We start from the raw sequence: 24,668 nt of genomic DNA on the forward strand, positions 1-24,668 counted from the left end.
CAGCACGCGCTCCCGGGAGCGGGGCCGTGGTGCCTCAGACGGCGCACCCTACCCACTCACCTTCTCCAGCGTCTGCACGAACTGCTCCACGGGGATGGAGCCGCTCAGCAGAGGCTTCAAAACCTTGCAGTCTGGAATGTCGTCACTGGCCCGCTTTCTCTTCTTGCCACCTGTGGGCTGGGCAGGCCTGGGCGGGGGCTGGGTGGGAGGAAAACAGGGATCTCATCAAGGAGCCACCCGGGAGCCCGAGTGAAGCTACCCGGCCCGCGGGACCCGCTTCCTGGAAGGGCCCTGGGCCTGCGTTCAGGGTCACCATCAGCTGGGGCTCCAGCTGGATTTCCACATAATGCACACAAGCTAAAGCCAACTATCCACATAGAATTAACACCTTATTCGGCAAAGGTATCTTCCTTTTATCAAAATCTATTCTTAATTTTCAGTTGACTGAACTCAGTGCTGTCTGCGTAAGGTCTTCATAACCCGTGTCGGTTATGAAGGGGCAGCAGCTCTGAGAACACTGGCTGTGGGGTCAGACTGACTGGCTACAGTCCTTCTGTCAAGAAAATGAAGGGCAGCGAGACTGCCTCTAAGACAGTGATAGTAAAGAGAACTTTGTGAGGATTAAATAAGACAACGCCCGGTAGGGCCCTGGCCCGGGGTCCAGTGCACTTTAAGTGGCCGCTATGGGCACGTGATGCAGAGGAACAAGAGCGACGCAGCCCAACCCTGAAGGGGGTTTATCTCGGGGCGGGGGTGGGGACAAGGGCCCAAAGAGCTGCCCCCAAGGCGCACACGTGCCATGAAGTGAGGCGCGAGGCGCTGGGGGGAGGGCCCCCACCTGCACGGGGTTCTTCCCGCAGGTCCGCTGTATCTCAGGGCCCTCGCCCTCCCCGACAATACCTGGAGAATGTGCTTGTTATCTTTAGTGTGCAGCACGGCCGAGACGGTTGCCAAGGAAACGCCAGGCTTGATCTCCATGGGTACCAGTGAGTCCGCAAGCTGGGAGCAAACAGAGGGGTTTCAGTCAGGCTCCCTGTAAACTGGGGGGACGAGGGTGCTGCCATTATGCTGTGCAGAGGCAGGGGCTAGGAGGCCACACTGGGCAGCAGTGCCACCCCTGTGCACGGCCCAGGATTGGATGGTGACACCCAGGGTCAGGGTCACCCTGGACAGCAGGCCCACGGCACCATGTGCACCTGCCAGTCTGGTGGAACGGTACCAGACGTCAAATGTCAAAACAGCCTTTAGTGATCACCATTATTCGTTTTGAATTTTTATTTACATCACTGCAGTCTAAAATGACCAAATAACTTTAAGAAGTAAAAAAACTTAAAACAATCATTTTTAATCAAAAATACATCACACACACACACACACACGCACGCACACACACACACACACACACACACACACGGTTTCTCCTCACTCAAAATATACACCAAGTGCCGACTTTCACCTCTCCAGGGGACTAGTGACAGGCAGGAAGGGCAGGGACAGCAGCATTTGGACTGACTGAGCTGTCTAATTCCTGGGAATCTGACTTCTCCCAAAGGTGAAGTACACAGCTTTTACCTGTGGGCCATCTCTTTCTCTAACACCAGACTCTGATGTGTACCCGTTCTCCTCTGCCACTTCAGAGTCCCCTGACCTAGCCACCAGCAGTGACATGTGATCTTACGAGAGGCCCTAACACTCGAGTTTAGTTGACTACTGTTCTCAAACGCATGCAGACTTCAACCTATCCAAGACTCCTTTATAAAAAAAAATATGCAAGATGTCATTTATGTAAACATGAAGATCAGTATCAAATGGGTAGAGGAAGCAGGTGAGGATATTTGAAATGACTGGCAAGCGGATGTGAGGACTATTTCATGAACCAAAAAACGGGGGGTGGGGGGGGTGGCCAAGATGGCAGAGTAGGAAGACCCTGAGCTCACCTCCTCTATGGGCACTCCACAATTACAACTGTAGATATAGCAACCATAGATGAGAATGATTGGAAGACTAGCAGAAAATAATCTTCCACAACTAAAGATATGAAGGAGTCACAATGAGAAGGAGAGGGGCAGAGACATGGTAGAGTCAAGACCCACACACTTGGGTAGGTGACCTGGCAGCCCCACCTACCAGTGTTCCTGTGGTAGTCAGCTCTACCACAATGGAAGGGCCCATGCTGCCCTCAAAGGGGGTGACCCTAGAGCATATATCTGGTGACCAGAGGGGTGTGTGCTGCTGGGCCCCACAGGACGTCTCCTACAAAAGTCCAGTTCTCCAAGATGGGGAAATGTAACCAACTTATCTAACACAGAGAAATAAAAACAGAATTAGGCAAAATGAGGAGACTGAGGAATATGTTACAAACAAAGGAATAAGATAAAACCCCAGAAGAACTGAGCAAAGGGGAGACAGGCAATCGACCTGCTAAGTTCAAGGTAATGATCATAAAGATGCTCAGTGAACTTGGGAGAAGAATGGATGGAACACAGTGAGACGTTAGAAGTTTTTAATAAAGCGTTAGAAAACATAAGAACCAGAGCTGAAGAACACAGTAACTGAAACAAAAAAAACACTGGATGGAATCAAGAGTAGATTAGTTGACACAAAGGAACAGATCAGCACACTAGAAGACAGAGTAGTAGAAATCACCCAATCTAAACAAAAAAAAGAAAAGAGAAAAGAAAATCGTTTAAGAGACTTCTGGGACAATATCAAGTGCACTAACGTTCAAATAATAGGGAACTTGAGAATAGAGAAAGGGGCTGAGGACTGTTTGAAGAGATAATAACTGAAAACTTCCCTAACCTGGGAAACGAACAGACATGCAGGCCCAGAGAATCCTAAATAAGATGAACCCAAAGAGGTCCACACCAAGACATTGTAATTGAAATGGCAAAAATTAAAGATAAAGAATCTTAAAAGCAGCAAGGGAAAAGCAACTAGTTACATACAAAGGAACTCCCATTAAGACTATTAGCTAACTTTTCCAAAAGTATTACAAAAACAACCAGAAAATAACTAAGAAAATGGCAATAAGTACATACCTATAAAATAATGATTTTAAATGTGAATGGGCTGAATTTGCCACTCAAAAGACATAGAGTACTGAATGGATTAAAAAATAAGGCCCATCTACATGTGGCCTACAAAAGACTCATTTCAGAAATAAGGAGAGTCCCAGACTGAAGGTGAAGGGATGGAAAGAGATATTCTATGAAATGAAAAGCTATACTCAGACAAAATAGACTTTAAAACAAAGACTGTAATAAAAGGGGCATTACATAATGATAAATAGGTCAATCCAGCAAGAAGATGTAACATAAATGTATATACACCTAACACAGAAGCACCAAGATCTATAAAGCAAACATTAATGGACTTAAAGGGAGAAACCGAAAGCAATACAATAATATTAAGAGACTTTTAACACCCCACTCACATCATTGAATAGATCATCTAGACATAAAATCAATAAGGAAACGCCTTAAATGACACATTAGACCAAATGGTGTGTGCGTATATATATATATATATATATATATATATATATATATATATATATAAAACATTCCAGCCCAAAGCAGCAGAATACACATTCTTTTCAAGTGCACATGGAGCATTCTCCATGATAGATCACATGATGCTAGGCCACTAAACAAGTCTCAATAGATTTAAGAAGACTGAAATCATATCAAGCAACTTTTCCAACCACACTATGAAACTAGAAATCAACTACATGAAAAAAACTTCAAAAAACACAAAACACGGAGGCTAAGCGATATGCTCCTCAACAACCAGTGCATCAATGAAGAAACCAAAGAAGAATTTCAAAAATACCTGGAGACAAATAAAAATGTAAACACAACGATTCAAAATCTATGGGAAGCAGCAAAGGCAGTTCTAAGGGAAGCTTACAGTGAAACAAGCCTACCTCAGGAAACAAAACTCTCAAACAAGCTAATCTTATCCCTACAGGAACTAGAAAAGGAAAAAACAAAACCCAAAGTTAGCAGAAGAAATTCTAAAGCAATGAAACTAAGAGCTACTTCTTTGAAAAGAAAAACAAAATTGATATACCTTTAGTCAGAATCATCAAGAGAAGAGAGAAAAGGACCAAACAAAACCAGAAATGAAAGAGGGGAAGTTAAAACTGACACCACAGAAACACAAAGGATCATAAGAGATTACTATGAACAATTACAGGCCAATAAAATGGATAAATTGCTAGAAATGTACAATCTCCTAAGACTAAATCAGGAAGAAACAGAAAATATGAACAGACCCATTACCAGTAATGAAACTGAATCAGTAATAACAAAAGTCCAGAACCAGCTGGCTTCACTGGTGAATTCTACCAAAAATTTAAATCAGAGTTAACACTTATTCTTCTCAAACCTTTCCAAAACTGAAGAGGAAGGAATGCCTCCAAACTCATTCTACAAGACCAGCATCACCCTGATACCCAAACCAGACAAAGACAGCACACAAAAAAGAAAATCTCAGGCCAATATCACTGATGAACATAGATGAAAAAAGTCTCAACAAAATATTAGCAAACCGAATTCAACAATACATTAAAAGGATCATATACCACGATCAAGTGGGATTTAGCCCAGGGATGCAAGAATGGTTCAATATTCACGAAACAGTCAACATGATACACCACATTAACAAGCAGAAGAATAAAAATCACATGATCATCTTAATAGACTCAGAAAAAGCTTTGGACCAAATTCAACATCCAATCATGATAAAAACTCTTAAGAAAGTGGGTATAGAGGGAACATAAAGTGGGTATAGAGGGAACATACTAAATATAGGGCACATATATGTGCCATATATGACAAGCACACAGCTAACATCATACTCAATGGTGAAAAGCTGAAAGCATTTCCTCCAGGATAAGGAACAATACAAGGATGCCCACTCTTGACACTGTTATTCAACATAGTACTGGAAGTCCTAGCCACAGCAATCAGAAAAAAAAAGGAATCCAAATCGGAAAGGAAGAAGTAAAACTGTCACTGTTAGCAGATGACATGATACTATATATAGAAAATCTTAAAGATACAGCCAAACTATTAGAACAAATATATGAATTCAGTAAGGTTGCAGGATACAAAATCACTATACAGAAATCTGCTGCATTTGCATACACTATCAACAAACTATCTGAAAGAGGAATTAGGAAAACAATCCCATTTACAACTGCATCAAACATGATACTATATATAGAAAATCTTAAAGATACAGCCAAACTATTAGAACTAACATATGAATTCAGTAAGGTTGCAGGATACAAAATCACTATACAGAAATCTGCTGCATTTCCATACACTATCAACAAACTATCTGAAAGAGGAATTAGGAAAACAATCCCATTTACAACTGCATCAAAAAGAATAAAACACCATGGAATAAATCTAACCAAGGAGGTAAAATACCTATACTTGGAAAATTCTAAGACACTGATGAAAGAAATTGATGACAACAGAAACAAATGGAAAGATATACTGTGCTCATGGATTGGAAGAACACTGTTAAAATAACCATACTTCCCAAGGCAATCTATAGATTCAATGCAAACTCTATAAAAATACCAATGGCATTTTTTACAGAACTAGAATAATTCTAAAATTTATATGGAAACACAAAAAACACCAAATAGCCAAAACAATATTGAGAAAGAACAACAAAGCCCAAGGTATCACACTCTCTGAGTTTCAACTATACTACAAAGCTACAGTAATTAAAACAAAATGGCAGGGGCTTCCCTGGTGGCGCAGTGGTTGGAAGTCCGCCTGCCGATGCGGGGGACACGGGTTCGTGCCCTGGTCTGGGAGGATCCTGCATGCCGCGGAGCGGCTGGGCCCGTGAGCCATGGCCGCTGGGCCTGCGCGTCCGGAGCCTGTGCTCCGCAATGGGAGGGGCCACGACAGTGGGAGGCCCGTGTACCGCATAAAAACAAAAAAACCCAAAAAAACCCAAAATGGCATTGGCACAAAAACAGACATATAGGTTAACGGAACAGAATAGAGAGCCCAGAAATAAACACATGCTTATATGGTCATTTAATCTATGATAAAGGAGGCAAGAATATGCAATGGGGAAAAGACAGCCTCTTCAATAAATGTTATTGGGAAAACTGAACAACCACATGCAAAAGTCTCATATCTTATATCATATAAAAAATAAACTCAAAATGGATTAAAGACTTAAATCTAAGACCTTAAACCACAAAACTCCTAGGAGAAAACATAGGCAATATGCTCTTTGACGGCAGTCTTTTATCATTTTTTTTTTTTTTTTCTTTTTGCGGTACGCGGGCCTTTCACTGCTGTGGCCGCTCCCGTTGCGGAGCACAGGCTCCGGACGCGCAGGCTCAGCGGCTCATGGGCCCAGCCGCTCCGCGGCATGTGGGATCCTCCCGGACCGGGGCACAAACGTGCGTCCCCTGCATTGGCAGGTGGACTCTCAACCACTGCGCCACCAGGGAAGCCCCAATATATTTTTTTTTTTTTTTGGATTTCTCCTCAGACAAGGGATTCAAAACCAAAAATAAACAAATGGAACAACATCAAACAAAAAGCTTTTGCACAGTGAAGGATACTACCAACAATACAAAAAGGCTGCCTACTGCATGCGAGAAGATATTTGTAAAGAATGTATCAGATGGGGTTAATATCCAAAATATACAAAGAACTCATATAATTCAACATAAAAAAACCCCCAAAAACCTGACTGAAAAATTGGCAGAAGACCTGAATAGGCGTTTTCCCAAAGAAGACATACAGATGGCCAACAGACACATGAAAAGATGCTCAACATCACTATCATCAGGCAAACGGAAATTGAAACCATAATGAGGTATCACCTCATACCTGTCAGAACAGCTATTATCAAAAACACAACAAGTAAGTGTTGGCAAGGATGTAGAGAAAAAGGAACACTTGTGCACTATTGGTGGGATTGTAAATTAGTGTAGCTGCTATGGAAAAGTTCCTCAAAAAATTAAAAATAGAACTACCATATGATCCAGCAATTCCACTTCTGGGTATTTACCCAAAGAAAACAAAGCACTAATCTTTTTTTTTTTTGCGGTACACGGGCCTCTCACTGTTGTGGCCTCTCCCGTTGCAGAGCACAGGCTCAGCGGCCATGGCTCACAGGCTCAGCCACTCCACGGCATGTGGGATCTTCCCGGAACGGGGCATGAACCCGCATCCCCTGCATCGGCAGGCGGACTCTCAACCACTGCGCCACCAGGGAAGCCCACCAAAACACTAATCTGAAAAGATATATGCACCCCTATGTTCACTGTAGCATTATTTACAATAGCCAAGATATGGAAGCAACATAAGTGTCCACTGACAGATGAATGGATAAAGAAGATGTGGTCTGTGTATGTACGTGTGTGTGTGTGTGTGTGTGTATGCAGTGGGATATTATTCATCCATAAAAAAAAAAAAGGAATCTTGCCACTGGTGACAACATGGATAGACCTGGAGGGTATTATGCTAAGTGAAATAATATAACAAATACCATGATTTCACTTATATGTGGAATCTAAAAAACAAATAAACAAACATTAAAAAAAAAAAAAAAGAAATACACTCATAGATACAGAGAACAAACAGGTGGTTGCCAGAGGGGAAGGGATAAGGGGATGATTGAAATAGGTAAGAGAGATTGATTTACAGGGATGAAATGTACATTACAGGAAATATAGTCAGTAATGTAATAAAGTCATATGGTAATAGACAGTAACTAGACTTAGTATGGTGATCATTTTGTAACGTATAGAAATATTAAATCACTATGTTGTGCACCAGGAACTAACACAGCAGTAGGTCAATAAAGGGATAAAAAGAGAAAACATATGAAACCAGTGTGAAATGTTCCCACTGAGATGCGTGTGTGCTCTGAGCTCCTGACAATGCCCAATCCATAAATATTCTTTTCCTTCCTACACTGTATTGTTCCCATCAAAGGATCAAAGGTCAGGTTGTCTGGCAGAACTCTAAAGTCAAAGAATTGGCTTGGGAGGTTTGCAGATAGCACTGTGGGAACCAAGCAGGTGAGAGGCTCTCCCTGGGCAGCCCCAGGAATAAATTCTATCTCCACGAAGACTCTCTGAAGTGGCAGCTCTGCCACAAGGGAAGTCTACCTAGAGCTCACAAGACGACTCAGCCAGACACCTCTGCGAAGGAGGATGCATCCACCTGCCACCCCAGAAATAGAATTTTTCTATTAGCGCATGCCCATCAGTACTGACGTCAGCTCTCCCACTTTGCACCTACAGGGACCAAGAGGGAGGATTTACAAGGAAGCTGCACAGGACACACTTTCATTTGGGGGAGAAACAAGCACCCATTAGTAGTAGCAAAACCTAAAGAACAGCAGCAGATTTTAACCCCTTCATGTCCCACATGCATTTCCCAGGCAAAACCAAATGATACTTTTAGTTCTATATCTACATTCCACATACAAAGATTTATGTAAAAGAATGTTTCTGAAAGTATTATTTATAGTTTGAAAAAGCAGAAATAATAAATGTCCACCAGTAAAGGAACAGTTAAATTACGATGCATTTATGGTAGACCATTATATACCTAAGATACTTTTGAAATATCTTTAATGACAATATACTGTTACTTTACAAAGATATTATACGAGGTATGACTCAAACACACACACAGAGTGAACGCACAAAGCAAATACAAAAAAATTGAACAGTAATTATGTCTGGTATTGGGATTAGGACTGATTTCTTTTGTCTTTATCCTTTTTTCCCCCCTTATTTTCCAAGTTTTCTAGAATGAACAAGCTTATTTTTATTGAAAAATGAATCTTACAACGGAGTCATAAACATAAAAGTTTGAGAAGCCTGAGGGGCCTTAAAGACAAAAGAAGACCATCCAGAGCGCTGGTTCTCAGGTGTGGTGGCAGAGACCCCTGCGGCTCCTGAGGCTCTTTTGTAGCATCGAGGTCAATATGACTGTCATTAATAATAAGATGTTTTGCCTTTTCACTCTCATTCTCTCACAAGGGTTCACTAGAATTTTCTAGAGGCTACATGACTTGTATATCACAACAGACTGAAAGCAAAAGGGGACAGGAGAATCCAGACGTTAAAGAGATTTGCAAACATAAAACAGTGCCCTTCTTCTATCTTTTTTTTTTGAAACATTTTCCAAAAAAGACCTTTTAGGGGCTTCCCTGGCAGCTCAGTAGTTAGGAATTCGCCTGCCAATGCAGGGGACACGGGTTTGGTCCCTGATCTGGGAAGATCCCACATGCCGTAGAGCAACTAAGCCCACGAGCCACAACTACTGAGCCTGCGTGCTGCAACTACTGAAGCCCATGCATCTAGAGCCCGTGCTTCACAACAAAGAGAAGCCCACGTAATGAGAAGCCCGTGCACCGCAACGAAGAGTAGTCCCCCCCTCTCCGCCATTATAGAGAAAGCCTGTGTGCAGCAACGAAGACCCAACGCAGCCAAAAATAAATGAAAATTTAAAAAAAATCTTTTAGTGATGTTAACGTCTAATGGATTTATATTATTTTTTATTTAATAATTCATTAATTATTCATTTAAGAATTAAATATTTTTAAAATATCTTAGTTTTAACTTCTATTATAGCAAATATCAATAGATATAACCCACATACACAAAAGCTCTCTGGGGTTCTAATTTTTAAGAAGTCTTGAGACCAAAAAGTTTGAGGACTGCTGGCTTAGAGTACTGTAATCTAACCCTAAGCCTTCAAGCCCAGCCACTGTAAGACAGACCTTGGCCAGAAGGTAAATACCAGACAAAAATAACGCAAAGACACTGGGTCAGAGCCTTTCACTTTGAGATGAGCAAAATGCAGAGGAAATGAAAAGCACAATCATAAAAACATATTAAACAACCAAAATAACTAGAAGTGGGGATGGTTAGTGCCAATTCTTTGCTACAAACCACAAAACAAAAACCTGGCCCCTTTTTGGACGGGAACTTGCTTTCATCTCTCCCTCCCAATCAAAAAAGAAAAAGAAAAAAAAATCCATCATCAACACCAAACTACTAAAATGAAACAAAAAATTCCAACACAGGCAATATTAACCTGATGGGTTAGGCAACTGGAAGTCTAAAGCCAAGAGCAATTATTTCAGTGTTCTAGCAGGAGGCTTCAGGAGGACAGCTGGTCAAAAAGAGCCCTGGCCAACCTGCAGGAAGACGGAGGTGATCCCCCAGAGACCAGCAGTGACAAACAGGTGGGCGTGGGACAGGTCTCAGGGTCAAGGCTGCTGGTCTACTCCCACTGGACTTGAGGGAGGAGCTTCACGAAAGATAGAACAGCGTGCTGTGCACTCCCCAAAGCCAATCCCTTCCTTCTCTGGCTCAGTGTCAGAAGGCATAAAAGAGGTAGATTTATCTTTTATTTTGGTAATTTAAAATGGGAACAGACAAACTTAATGTGGACTGTTTAATCACGGTGAGGATAAACTTGGGCATGGGAAATGCCAGAAGCTTATTAGTAAGACTGTTTCTTTGTAGATGGATAGTAATTTTGTTTTTGTCTTTAAAAACTCAACATTCTCCCTTCTTTTTGCCTTTTGTATTGAAAACTGGCATATATGAAATAGGTCTCTTACACCAGTGGTCCTCAAATTTTAGCAAGCACTGGCTCCCGGGGAAGGGCTGGCTGAAACCCAGACTGCTGGGCCTCACCCTGGAGTGTCGATTCAGCAGGTCTGAGGTGGGGCTGGAGAACCTGCACTTCTAACGAGTCCCCAGTGCTGCTGCTGCGGCTGGTGACGGATTACACGGAGCCCCGCACTGCGATTCCCACAGGAAGGCCGTGGGCTGGGTGCCCCATCGCCGCAGCGGCACAGATCAACAGGGGGCTCTACTCTCACTTACAGGACAAAATCCGTGACATATGTTAGGAATGACCTTTGGGGCACACAGGGCACATACTGGTGATCACCTAGGTTTCCTCAGGGATGGAAAAGACCAGGTCTAATTGAGTAAGTGTACCTATCTCATAAGATGGGTGAGACACTCCATGGAAAGTGCTGAGTACAGATCCTGGCCCATAGTAACACCTCAATAAACATATTATTTGCATTACAATTAAACGGGGGAGCCAAAGGGCCGGGCCAATGAAATATAGAGAAAGGATAACCTGGAATTCAGAGCTGAAAGAACTTTCTTCATTCTCTTGGGTCTCAGTAGGACATGGCCTCAAAGGGAAGAGCAGAGGAGAGGCCAGTTCCCTGCTCACTGTCAGGTGTACTAAGGTCGTGAGGAAACTCCTGACACAGGTAGCCCTGGCCACCTCTCTTGTGAAGGAGCTGTTATCAGAGAGAAATGCAAGTCAGCTGCTGAGCCGAGATACCAGGGTGTGCGCAGCTGCTCTCACAAGCTCCAACGAAAAATGGCTATTTTCCTTTTAAAGAACTAGCAGACCACAAACATCCCAATGACACTCAAAGCAGTCAACCTGAGGAACCATACATATCTCTCCACCGGTTTACTGCTTACCAATAAGCAATAAACTGCCCCTTTAAAAAAATCACCTTTATAACTTTCCCCACTTCATCTCTCCAGCCTGGGCTCACAGGCAGCTCTTCTGCCCCCTCAATCCGGCCACATGCTGTTTGCTGAGGGGACACGTGCTGTGACAGCTCCCTCCCCAGGAACCAAGAGTGAAATGAAAATGGATGTGAAATGTGAACGATCATTTACTTCTATGTGTCTTAGTGAAAAACACGACCACTTGCTAGTTTTATCTAGCAAACAAGTCTTGCTAGTTTTATCTTGCTGAATCAATTTTCTCTAAATTAGTTACGGAAATCTGTTTGGATCTCCTTTGTCTATTGCTCTATTTTTTAAAAAATAAATTTATTTATTTATTGTTGGCTGCACTGGGTCTTCGTTGCTGTGCGTGGGCTTTCTCTAGTTGCAGCGAGTGGGGGCTACTCTTTGTTGCGGTGCGCGGGCTTCTCATTGTGGTGGCTTCTCTTGTTGTAGAGCATGGGCTCTAGGCGTGTGGGCTTCAGTAGTTGTGGCACGCAGGCTCAGCAGTTGTGGCCCATGGGCTTAGCTGCTCCGTGGCATGCAGGATCTTCCTGGACCAGGGCTCAAACCCATGTCCCCTGCATTGGCAGGCGGATTCTTAACCACTGTGCCACCAGGGAAGCCCCTGTCTATTGTTCTTAATTTAAAAAAGAACAACTCAGGTTAACTGTGGAAAGGACTGAATGTACTGGACACTGGGTCCCCATTGATGGCACCTGGCCTTGTTCCACCACCAGCCTTTGTTAGGGTGTTGGAAATGGGCAACATTCAGGGCCTTAGCCTTCAAAGTCCAAGATCTGGCTACTCTTCTGAGCTCCAGAGAGAATCGGGGGACACTGCTTTTAAGTTTTCCTACTTCTTTTTCCTGTTTGCTAAAAACATGTTCAAGCGTCTCCGACGGCAACAGCAAGCCAAAAGCAGCGTCCTCAGAGCTCGGCACACCGTCACTGTGGCAGCTGGGCCACACGCTTCCCACTGCCCCTCCCCACACCTGTCACTCAGGCGCAACCCACCTCAGCTGTCCCACATGCACGACATGCTTTTTACATTTTTTCCCTATTAAAACAAGCTCAGATATCATAGAACTAAAAAATATTAGACTTCAGTAGAATAAAATCTTTAAGTTATACTAAAATGCATGCAAACAGTAATCAAAGTTTACATTCCTTACTTTTTGGTTACTCTCATCTCCTCCATCTATCTCTGAACTTGGTGAAAGTTGGCCCTCATAAATGGGGTCCAGGAGGGACGAGGAAACCCACACCCTCAGGTGGTTAGGGACAGAGCTGACACTGGCTTACCTGTTCTCCACGCTATGGCCTGCGCCCTGGCCTCCCACACACATTAAGCTTTAATATAAGCAGTGCTCCAGCAGGCCTGATGTTGACAGCTGTTACTTCATTACTGGAAAAATGAGGAGGTTCTGAAAATCCCACCTCTCTTCCCAGTTACTTGCTTAAGGGTCGATGTGCTTTGGTTCATCCACGTGTGATACAAACCCCAAAGAAAGCCACTGCTGGGACGGTCTTCCGCAGACTCAAGTGGAAAACCCGGTTGTGACCCTGGGAAGTAGCACAGCTCACCTCTGGCATGATTTCTATCTTCTCATACCGACGCTTGAAGGGCAGGGCGAGGACCTCGGCGCGCCGATAGGACATGGCGGGTGGCTGGCAGTCAATCATCAGGTCTATCCGGTGGGACTGCGCTGGGGGCGGCTGGGTGTACTGCTCAGGACAGACCACGTGGAGGGGCTGAGGAACCAGCACGACAGGGGCAGGTGGGGGAGAAGAAGGAGGAAACAAGAGGAGGCTGTGAGGCAGGAGGGGCCGCGTCCTGAGCTAAGCCTCCCTTTGCAGTGCTCAGGCTCACCACTTGGCCGTTTCGAATTCTCATCCTGTCAAACCCAAGTAACCAGCGAAGTGGGGAGAAAGAAGAACAAAAATTTCAGGGAAAAGCCCTGATCTGCCGGCCATGTTGATGAGCAAGGGATTTACTGTCCTGGTTTGCATTTATTTTTTCATTATATTTAAGTCACTTTGATGGTGACAGCCATGGGTCTACCCTCAAATGACTTCTGAGCCCCTTGAGGGCAGTCTTCTCGTCACTTCCCATCATCGACTTGGTACCACTACTGGCTGATTAGCAAAAACTGTGACTTTTTGTGCTAGTTTGGATTTCTGGTCTGGATCTGCAGGTCTACTGGTACTACGCAGTGGGCAATGGTGAGGCCTTATCCTCAGTTGTGTAGGACACACTGAATCAGATAGAATTTTTTAATTTTTTTAAACAAATGTCTCTTTTTATTATCTTGAGAGAAAATCAATTAGTAAGCCAATGTTTACTTTGGCCAAATACCACCCAACTGCCAACTGAACGTGGCACCCAGAGAGTCAAGGCATTGTCACTGCGTTTACTGAAGAGTCTGGACCGAGCCTCAAGTTCCCGGAAGAACAAGGCTTCCAACAGACCTGACGGGTTGCGTTTCAAACCGCACTTGTCCTTTAGGACTGACACCCCTCCTCCTCTTCAGACCGCCTTTCACCCTCCTTCCTGCCTGGTTAGCATCTTATAACTGTCTCAAAGCCAGTCGACTCCACAGTCACTGCCTGAGGACTCTCCCCAGGTTCTCCTCCCCTGCAGTGGAGACCAGGCGGCCTCCTGTTTCCCTTATTCACACACCACCGAGGGAGCTGTGGAGTCCGCCGTGGTTCAGGGATAGAGGGTGACATTACTCAGGAGTGAAAACAACAGGCTCTTAACTGTTTCTTCCAGCAAGTTGACAGGCACACAGTGGTGTATCAGATCGCTCATGGAAATCGGAAGTGGCTTAACTGTTCCAACCATGTCTAGAGAAAGGCCCAGCAAGCTTGGGGTCACCGTCAGCTGTTACCCCTGTGCTCCGGAGGCCTCCAGCTTTCTCTGTTTCCTGCTACCCTTCCTTAGAGTTTCCTGTTAGTGCCTCTCCTCCTGAGGTCAGGGGTTCTGTGAAGAGGAGGAAAGTGATCTCCCAGCTCAGGCCGAGAAATGTAGGGAGCCAACCACACCTCGCTCAGCGACTAGGGTCCAGGGCACCCCAGCGCTCACGTAAGGTCCCAGGCACACCGAGGTGATGGGACATCAGAACCCTTCCTCTCGCCTGTTCTGAGCTGTTTCCCTCACCAACTGCCATCACCCCTCCAACCCCGAAACACGGGCCACCCGAATGATAAGTGACCCAGGGCGGTGAGTTTTTCCTCCCCGTTCTCCTTCTGGACCAACAGTGCTCCTCTCGCCTAAGCTTTACCCCAACTACTCCCTCCCTTTCTCTAAGGCAGAAAATGCAAAATGAAACAAACAAACAAACAAACAAAAAAGCGACAACCACCAAACCAAAACAATCCGCTAACGAAAGCATAACACTGTGGTACTAACCCACGTGTGCAACAAGGGCCCAATATATGTTTCAGTTCAGCTGTCTTTCAGTTTGACGAGTATGTTTCTAGAATGATTTTTTTTGGTGGTGGGAGGGGGTAATTTGCTTTTAACTGGACACAAATGGTCCTCATCAAAAATGAGACACTGTTGACACTTTCTTTTCCTCCCACTTTTGATTTCTTTAGAGGAGAAACTTCTTTCAGGGTGTAAAGCCCACCGGTTTGGAGTCTGGAGGGTACCGGGCTGAGCACTCCGCAGACCGAGAACGGGTGAGGAAGACAAGCAGTGCAGCTCGCCATCCTGGCCCTCACACCACAGACACAATCCGCACAGAGATGCCAGGACCGCGGGAGCCGCCAGCACAGTTTCCCCATTACCTGCACTTCTTTGAGCAGCTTTGACACTTGGATGAAATTCAGTCTCGTATCAATGGGGCAGTATATGCATTTCATGGCCAAGGGCTGGTAGGGAGCCAGTGCTTCCAGGTATGAGAAGTCGGGTTCTAAGGGGAGCACAAGAAAGAAAATTTAAAATGCAGGCAACAGAGGAACGGCCCAGTGAGGAAGCAGCTGGCATGGTCGAGGCCCAGCAGACGGGCAGCATGACAGGAAAGGCACTGAAGATTACAGGAGCCAGATTCCCCATCACGGGAGAGAGGAGTGATTTACAAATAAGGAGACGGGGAGGCTGGACTGAACACTGCAGGATGGATATATTGGAGGGACGGCGTGAGCGCCAGGTTTTCAACACAGATGGAGAGAGAGAGATGAGACAAATGAGGGGATAAATAAGTAAATGGGTGAGAAAGGAAAGCTCTTCTTTACAACAAAATGCCAACTAATAAATGTAAAAGAAGCGACGAAATTGAAAAAAAAATTCATCATTTGGCAACCATCACAGTAATAATTTATTTGGACCAGAATCAATAGATGCTAAAAAAAATTAGATAAACACATGGGGAAGACCAGGATAAGTACATAGGCTCGAAGTGTCCCCCACAAGATACTGATTGACACAGAGCGGTGACTTCACGGTGGAGAAATCCGGCACAAGCCACTCGAACGGAGCACTCAAAGGTCACCCCCAGGTAGGAGACAGACCATGTGCCTCCTACTTGACAGGATGCACGCAGAAGAAAAAAAAAGAAGGATCCTGACCCCATGTCAACAAAATGCTTGTGCTGAGGCTGCAAGGCCCCATCAGCAGAGCCAGTGCAGCGCCTGGGAACCGTGCTGGCCACGCTGGCTGGCTTGTTCTCTGCAGAGCCGCTCACCACGGCCAGCCTGGCGGGGATTGTTTGCTCCGCTGGAGGAAGCTGCCCACCTCGGGCCAAAAGCAGTGGCTCACTCCTGGTGTGAAAAACGACACACAGGTTCCTGACACAGTCTGTGCCCTGCGAGGACGCCACTTCCTACGGCCCCAGCTTTCCACACACCGCTCCCAGGAACTTACTCGGTGACCTCAGGGCAACTCACAGAACTTCCAGATTTTTTAAATGACCTCCCCTGCAGTGGATCCTGTCTACCCAGGAAGAACCCAGAGACCACCCAAATGAGGCCAGCACGGCTGCCCAGGGGAGAAGCGCCTCTCTTTGTACGGATACTGTGTGAGCTACAACTCCCACAGTCATAATACAACCAGATAAGGAGGCCCAAAACCTCGCAGACATTGTCAACGACACAACTTGTGCTCTGGAAGTGAACACACCAGTTTAAATGTATACTCCTTACCCAGATGAATGTCTGGTAATGAATGCCATGGACAATCACGTAGCCCTTGCTTTCTTCTTAGCTGGCTGGAGGGACGTTTGGAGTATAGCCATGTGTCTCTTCTGTGTCTCTGTAATACTGTACCCACTGTCACATCAGAGCCAACATCTCCTCAGAAAGAACAGGAGAGACCCCCTCAGTCCTACTACAGACAGTGTTCTCTGGATGACTTCCTGCTTAGCAGAACTTGGCAATGGTGAGGCTCTGGGTAGTGTGAATCAACGTCTTAGGGCCTGACTTCCTCTGCCTGTGGCTGAAAGGGGGTCTGCGAGGGAGAACAGCAGCGCCCGATGGCTGCTCTTCTGAGCGCCCCCGGCACTCACGGCCAGGCCACGGTGGCACCCGCTTACTGGACATAAACCACCTCATATGACGCTGACATGAGAAAAGGCCACGCAGTGACCACGATGGATCAAGACAAAAATAAGACCCTTCCTAATCATGCCTGAACATAAGACCACAGCATGTCTGAACCACCAAACAAGCAAACACTGCCCTCTCCTGGCTCCATTCTTCTCGCCTTCTAGACAAGAATCACTAAGATACCCAGCCAGAGAACTACTGCTTCCTGATGGCACCCAAGCCAGAACAATGAACCCACCTCCAAAATCACCTAAGCCAAGGCCTGTAAGTTCTTCTGAACGTGCCCGGCGATGCCTCCTGCCTCCCAATGGCGGTACCCCCTCACTGCAAGGAGTCAGTACCCCAACTTTGTTCCATTACTGGTGCGTTCCTGGTGGCCTCTGGTTGGTCCTCACAACAGGCTGAGCACAGGGAAGGGCCCAAGCATCCCTGACCCCAAAGCTTTGGGCATAACTAGACTCTCCTTCATGGCTCATGTCTTAAAGGTAATTAGAGAACTCTAAGAAGGCTACTGGTACTTTCTCAACAGGCTTTTGTGCCAGGCACTATAAGGAGTGCTTTCTTATAACATTTCACTAAATGCACAGAGCTGCCTGAGGATGAGCGACCAACAACCCCATTTTACAGAGGAAAGTGAGGCTCAGAGCAGTGAGTAACCCAGCTGAGGTTACAGTAACTCGGACCAGATTTCAGATCAAGGTGTTTTTACTTCATTGCCCTGAGATTTTCAAATCCTAAGGCTGTCTGAAGACCATGAATTGATAAAATAAGATAGTGATTAAGTAAAACCCCTAACTTGCCCTCATTTAAGGATTAGTTTTATTCTGAGGGGTTGGTCTCCACAAGAAAAACGGCAAGCCAGAGTAAACTATAACCAAAGGAGAAAGATCCATCTCCGTAAGTAAGTCCTAAAGCAAGTAAAGCAATACTGATTATTAGAATTATTATTAAAATGATTATTAGAATTCCTGCCGTTCTTGAACAGCTTACAAAATTCTATCCAAAGTAGTTCTAGACCAGAAATCTGTCTCGGTGAAAATCTACAAAAACAGATATGAAAGCTCTGTCCAGTGCACAGTGATCTAACAGGACATTTTGCTTTGTTCTTACCCTTTCCCTTCCAGTTGCTTTATCCTTTGGTATTTACAACAGAATAGGGATCATATTTATACCTTATAACTTACTGTCAAATTCTTCCCAGCGTCTCTACCTGGTAGGTATATCCTACCAGGTTATGCAGGGATGGTCACAGTGGGAAGGGCAGGTTTTTGTTTTGTTGGTTTATTTACCTGTGAATATGACAGTGTTGAGACTAGATTTTCCCCAGAGCTCCATGAAATGGACCACGTCCCCAAATCGGAGGGAAGGGTGTCCAGTGAAAACCACACACGGCTGTCTGAAGTCGTTGCTGAAGTCTCCATGGATGCTGGGGTAGTGCTTCAGCTTGTTGGTCTGAATGAGCTAGAATACGTATCAAAAGCACACGAAGAGATGTTAGCCTACCCAGGAAGGAAGAATCACAGCATGGGACAGTGAACAAATTAAAAATACAAGATAATGCTATTAATATTAGCCAAAGATCCAAATTTTTTATCTACAATATGACTTGCTCAAAAGATGGGACCTTTCGGTAAAATTACCAAACTTAATGGAAACTTCTTTTCAGGTTGTCATGGCCTGATTCTGTCTAACCCTTCCTTTATAGCTTCCTGACACTCCAAGCTCCAGGCCCCGAAGTCCCCAATATTAGTTACTGTTTGAAGTACAAGTTTCCCAAACTCTGTGCATCAGCGAGTTCTGTCAACAATAAACACTTCACACAGGAAAAATTGTTTACCAGCACAGGACTGCCTCTTGAGACGGTACAGCTGTGTTAAGTTACTGTGGCGAGGGGCAGGGGACTTAATAAACACAAGAACAAACTGGCTTTCAGCAATGTGGGAGATGTGATGTCCTCGCGACAGAGAGCTATAGTAAGAAGTAGGCCACGCACAGTCTCAAACCTGTCTCAAAAGTGAATGTTTTGAACCAAAAAGGTCTTCCTTCTAGCACAACACTGGGAACTACTCTCCTAACGCCAGGCCCGACCCAAGGCAACGCCATATACAGTTACAACCACAGATGGCATCTTGTGGCACTGCTCAGAAGTTCTTCCTGCTGCCTCAGCCCTGCCCCCACTGCCCCACTCTAGCAACAAAAAGATGGCAAACACCCATACTTCAGAGACCCTAAATATCAACTAGTAGTGCCCTGAGATGCTGTCTGATGGGTAAAGAATTGGTCTGTGACCCAGCTCAATCCTGTAGCCACCCATAATGCCTAAGAAGGGAGCCCAGCCAACAACTCCAAGCCCACTGTAGTCACCCCAACGGTGAGGATGTGGCCAGAATGGGGCCGCCCACAAATGGAAGCTGACTCTCTTCATCTTGAAGATTTAATCTTTAATTCAGAGAGACTGCTTTCATTAGCAAGACTACCCTGGAGATCTTAATTAGGTGTCACATGCTTGGATGGGATATGAATAGTAAAGATGCAACAATCACTGCATTCCCACTTCCCTTCCAAGTTATATACAAATAAAACTGACATTCTTTGTATAACCCATCTGGCCAAAATCATTACTTGCCCCAGTTAAACAGGTGAATGGCTGACTAAATGACTAGTTCTACTGTATCCATAGATGTCAAGGAGATGAACGGGATTCTAAGAAGAGCAGCATGTCTTTGCACATAAATTAAGTCACTTTTTAAGGCAAACTGAGATTTTTTTTTTTTTTGCCAATCAGATCTACTTTTTCAGTGGACTTACTACCTTTTTGACCATCCAGAATTACCTTTGTGCTGATTTAAGGTGCAAACTGTATAGGCAATGAAGCTGTAGGGTAGGAATTCTGTAAAGCAATTTTTTTTTTTTTTTTTTTTCAAGTCATTCTTTAGAATTTATTAAGATGGAGGATGATCATCATACATGAAAAAGGAGAGTTCCTTGCTTGTCTCTTATAGCCTAAAACAAAGGGCATAGTACAAGTGTATATTTCTAAATGTAGAAGAGGATTTATCACTTCACCATGGAAATGCCCCATTCAGAATACTGAGGTCTATTTTATTTATGCTATGCTCACCAAGTTTGTCCTAATAGTTTCATGAGTATACTTCCAAACAGGGGCCAGTTCCTCAGCCAACCAGCCTCAATTATCAGGCCAAGTTTATCCATCCTTGTAAAATCTGTTAGTCTATATCTGTATTTTTATTTTTTAATTTTTTTAATTTTTTTTTTTATTTTTTTAAACATCTTTATTGGGGTATAATTGCTTCTGTAAAGCAATTTTTTAAATCAGTACTAAGGGCAGAACTGTATTTTCTCATGGGCACTGGTCACATAATACCGATTATCAACTCCATCACGCCCTAATATTGACAAGTGCATTTCAGGAATCCTGATCATGTACCTATGGTCTTTTCACATTCTTAACTGTAAATGGGACAAAGGTCATCCATGACATACTTGTGGGTAAGAACACGGTAACACCCTTAGAGAACACGTTCTGAAGAAAGGCTAATTGTTATTAGGGAAGAGGCAAATAGACTTTCAGTGTTTTGCTACACTTAAATGTTTTGCTATACTTAAATTTCTGACACGAGATATCTAGCCTGAATTTCACTGTAGTAATGACAGAGCTTGCAAAAATCTTGGCTGCTGTAAGAGAGTATGAGGACTGCAAATAACTTCCTCAAAACCTTCCACTTGACATTCTGGTTCATGAAAGACCTGTCCTTTGGAGTAGGAAAACAGTAGTCAGATTTAAAATAATCAGCAGGACAACTGCTGCAATTTTCTTGAGCCGAATAGTTAACTGCATAGCAAATAAGTCAACAAAATCCCTATGCATAAGTACCCGCACAGACATCCCTAACTTGATGGAATTTTTACAAACTGAAAACTTCCACGTTCCCATATGCACATCAATAAACAGCATTACCAGCTCCTCAGAAATCCCCCTTTGTCCCCTTCCTGACCCCACTGCTACCTCCAGGATAACCATTCTCCTGGCTTTTAATACCACAAATGAGTTTTCTGTGTGTTTGAACTTTTATATAAATAAAATCACACCATATCTACTCTTTTATATCTGGCTTCATTCACTAACATTATGTTTGTGAAATTTATCTACATTGTTGCATATAATCGGAGTCCCTTCATCCTCTTTGATGTAAGGTGTGAATATACCACAAAATTCATTCACCCGTTGACGTACATTTGGGTACATTTCAGCACTATTACCAAGAGGGCTATGAAGATTTCTGTGCAGATCTCTGGGTGACACACCTGCATTTCTGTTCAGTACAGACTTTGGGAATGAAACAGCTGAGGCACAGAGGATGTCACAGTCCTAGGTTCAACTTTACTGTCAGTTTCCTAAAGTGGTTATACCAATTTACACATCCTTTTCAAAAAACATAACAAAAAACTGGGAGTAACGCTATTGTCCAATAGGAAGGGAATGGTTAAGTACACTATAGTATGTTCACATGATATGCTACGGAATATTAGGTAGCAATAATAACAGTGAGGCGCACAGATAAATGTCCATGATACACCCGGCACTGGGTGAAAAAAAAAGCAGTAGAAACAAAATTGGGCACACACAGCCATATAAAATCACTCACTGGTTCTGTGAGGAAGGGGGAATTTTTCTGTTTTCTAAACTGAAATGTTCTTATTTTCATCATTAAAAATTTATACCAATGACAGACATAACCAAACAAAAAGAAGACTTTGGCAATAAGTAAATCATTTATGCAAAAAAGTAGAATAAAATTCCTCACTCGGTCAATGAAACAGAGGTAGGCTATTAACTGAATAACATACTGGTAATATAACGTGTTAAGAAGAAGAGAAAGTAACGAATCTTGAGTCAGAGTACTTCACTGCCATCTTACAAGGGAAACAAAGGGCTATATCAAATTATCTTCGGATTTTTAAAAGCTAATGACCTGCTATATCCACCCATATCTATTTATCTACATTTTATTCTTGCTCTGACCCAGTGATTCCATTTTCTTACCTCTGCGTGAGGAAAAGGCGGTTCTGGGAGATACACCTTAGTCTGTTTGTTGTGACAAAGCCTTTTGAGGAGGAAAAACAAATCAGGTTAGGCAAGGGCGTACAGTGGCATCTGTTGCCACCTAGTGGTAGCAGCGCAAATACTTAATACCGAAGTTTATTTGAAATTTTCCCGTCAGTGTATCTCACTGTGACTAAAACACCAGCATTTATAGTGTAATCAGGACATAAGTCACTTGTGAGCACAGTTTTAACCTTTGAAATTCCTCAATACATTTTTTTCTTTAAAAATAAGCTTCTTATTTTGAAGTACTTTTAGATTTACAGAAAAGTTGCAAAGACAGTACAGAGTTCCCATGTACCTTTTAGCTGGTATCGCACTATGTTTGTTAAACTAAGAAATAAACATTAGTACTTTACAGTTAACTAAACTCTAGACTTTACTCAGCTTTCACCAATTTTTCCACTAATGTTCTTTTTCTGTTCCAGGATCTAATCTAAGATACCGTATTGCATTTAGTTGTGATCAAAAAAAAAAAAAAAAAAATTTTTTTTTTTTTTTTTTTTTTTTGGCTGTACCTCGCAGCTTGCAGGATCTGAGTTCCCCAACCAGGGATCGAACCTGTGCCTGCAGTGGAAGCACAGAGTCCTAATCACTGGACTGCCAAGGAATTCCCTAGTTGTGATCAATTTTGAGGAGAAAGTGATACACTTTTTTTTTTTGAGACATAGCTTTTCTATTTTATACATGCACCATTTCATTAATAGCAGAATTGGTAACTCAAACTGGAGAATAATAAATCTCTCCAGTAACTCTATCTTAATCTAGACACCGTGAACGTTTTAGGTAGTCTGTGTTTTTCCCTAGCCAGATATAACATTTAAAATATGGAGATTTCTGGAAAAGCAAATGTGGCAAAAGGTTAACAATTGTTAAATCAAAGTACGTGGGTGTTCTGTAGCTCTGACATTTTTAAAAGTTGGAAAAAATATATGTAGTGATTATGTTTGTTAAAGCCTGCTTCTAAGAATTCTATCAAAATAGAACTAAAGCATTTCAACAATTCTAATAGATGTTACTTTTGGCAGAATAATTCAGAACTCTGGGGCTTGGATTTTGTCTGAATTTCATTAATACAATTATCTAATTTTTCCTTCTTTAGTTTAACTCGATTTCAAAAACATTACTTTATATCCTTTTTGGAAGAAGTTGTACATATGGGAACAAGATACTTTCGAAGGGTTACTTATTAATAATATCTAAACAGACAACAGTACTGTCTTTATTTCAAACTCAGGAGGAGAGACAAAAGTTCTTAGTTTAAAAGTTTAATTTCGATTGTTGCAAAGGATAATATGCTACATCACTTAGCATCAATACATAAAGCTGTAAAACTAAAATACTTCTGTCAAAAAAATCAAAGAGCTAAATGCAATGTGGTACCCTGGATTGGACCCTGGAATAGGAAACAAGCATTAGTGAAAAAACTGGTGCAATCTGAATAAAGACTGGAGTTCAGTTAATAATAGAGTGCTCATGTTAATTTCTTAGTTTTGGTACAGAACGCATGGCCATGTAAGATGTTAACATTGGGGGGAAAATGAGTGGAAGGTATATGGGAGTTTCTGTATTATCTCTGCAACTTTTCTGTGCCTAAAATTATTTACTAAAGTAACAAGTTATTATTCAAAACACAAAATCAAAGACGAAATTGAAAAAAAGTATCACAATGGGAAACAATGTCTGCAGATATAACAAAGTGTTAGGATCTTCAATACATATATAGAGTTCAAATAAATAGATAAAAGTACAACACCTCTGATAAGTAAATGGGCAAAAAAGGAACAATTCACAGATGACATAAAAATTTTTCTGGAAAGCAGTTTAGATTTGTATAATGAACATTAAAAGCTATTTATACCCTTTGTTCCAGTAATCTTATTTTTAGTAACTAACCCAAAGCAAAAGATGTAGTCATATATACACAGAATGATACTAATTGAAAATTTATCACTAAAAGGAAAAAAATTGGGAAAAGCCTGTCCACCCCTTCAGACAATAGTTAAGTAAATTATACTACATATAAATGATGATTAATGATGTAATAATGCAGTCAAGCAATAATTATGGTCTCAAAGATTTTATAATGCTCTAATCTAGTATTAAAAAATTTAAAGGCAGGATTCACAATTAAATATGCAGCACGATCCCTATACAGAAAGAAGAAATACATCAGATTCTAACAGTGATATTATTTCTGGACAGTGGGATCACGGGTTCAGTTTTTTTTACTGTTCTCTGTTAACTTGTTATCTTTTTCTATAGTAAACATGTATTACACACATATTAAAAACAAATATCAAAAAATAAAAACTCAAAAACAACCTACTCTTATTTTAGCAGTCCTGAATTCTACCCAATCAGACATTTTGACAATAAGAAAAGCATGTAATGGGTCAAGAGTGGACTTGAAGGGCACACACCCGGCTAG

General features: G+C 42.9%; 1 protein-coding gene across 4 annotated transcripts in view; it reads right to left on the reverse strand.

The window, feature by feature from the left end:
- INTS9 (integrator complex subunit 9) overlaps positions 1–24,668 on the reverse strand; it is a 110,519-nt gene that overhangs the window by 2,696 nt on the left and 83,155 nt on the right. For 2 of the 4 annotated variants that reach the window (XM_032634452.1, XM_032634451.1), the window contains 7 exons: positions 22,178–22,238; positions 18,402–18,573; positions 16,711–16,857; positions 15,358–15,482; positions 13,150–13,317; positions 901–999; positions 61–198 (listed from right to left, as the gene is read on the reverse strand). In XM_032634452.1, the coding sequence (XP_032490343.1) occupies positions 61–198; positions 901–999; positions 13,150–13,317; positions 15,358–15,482; positions 16,711–16,857; positions 18,402–18,573; positions 22,178–22,238 (910 nt within the window). The remainder of the gene's footprint in view (positions 1–60; positions 199–900; positions 1,000–13,149; positions 13,318–15,357; positions 15,483–16,710; positions 16,858–18,401; positions 18,574–22,177; positions 22,239–24,668) is intronic. The other 2 variants (XM_032634453.1, XM_032634454.1) reach the window with 1 other exon arrangement.

The sequence above is a fragment of the Phocoena sinus genome, chromosome 6 (assembly GCF_008692025.1).
Source record: "Phocoena sinus isolate mPhoSin1 chromosome 6, mPhoSin1.pri, whole genome shotgun sequence".
Taxonomy (NCBI): Eukaryota; Metazoa; Chordata; class Mammalia; order Artiodactyla; family Phocoenidae; genus Phocoena; species Phocoena sinus.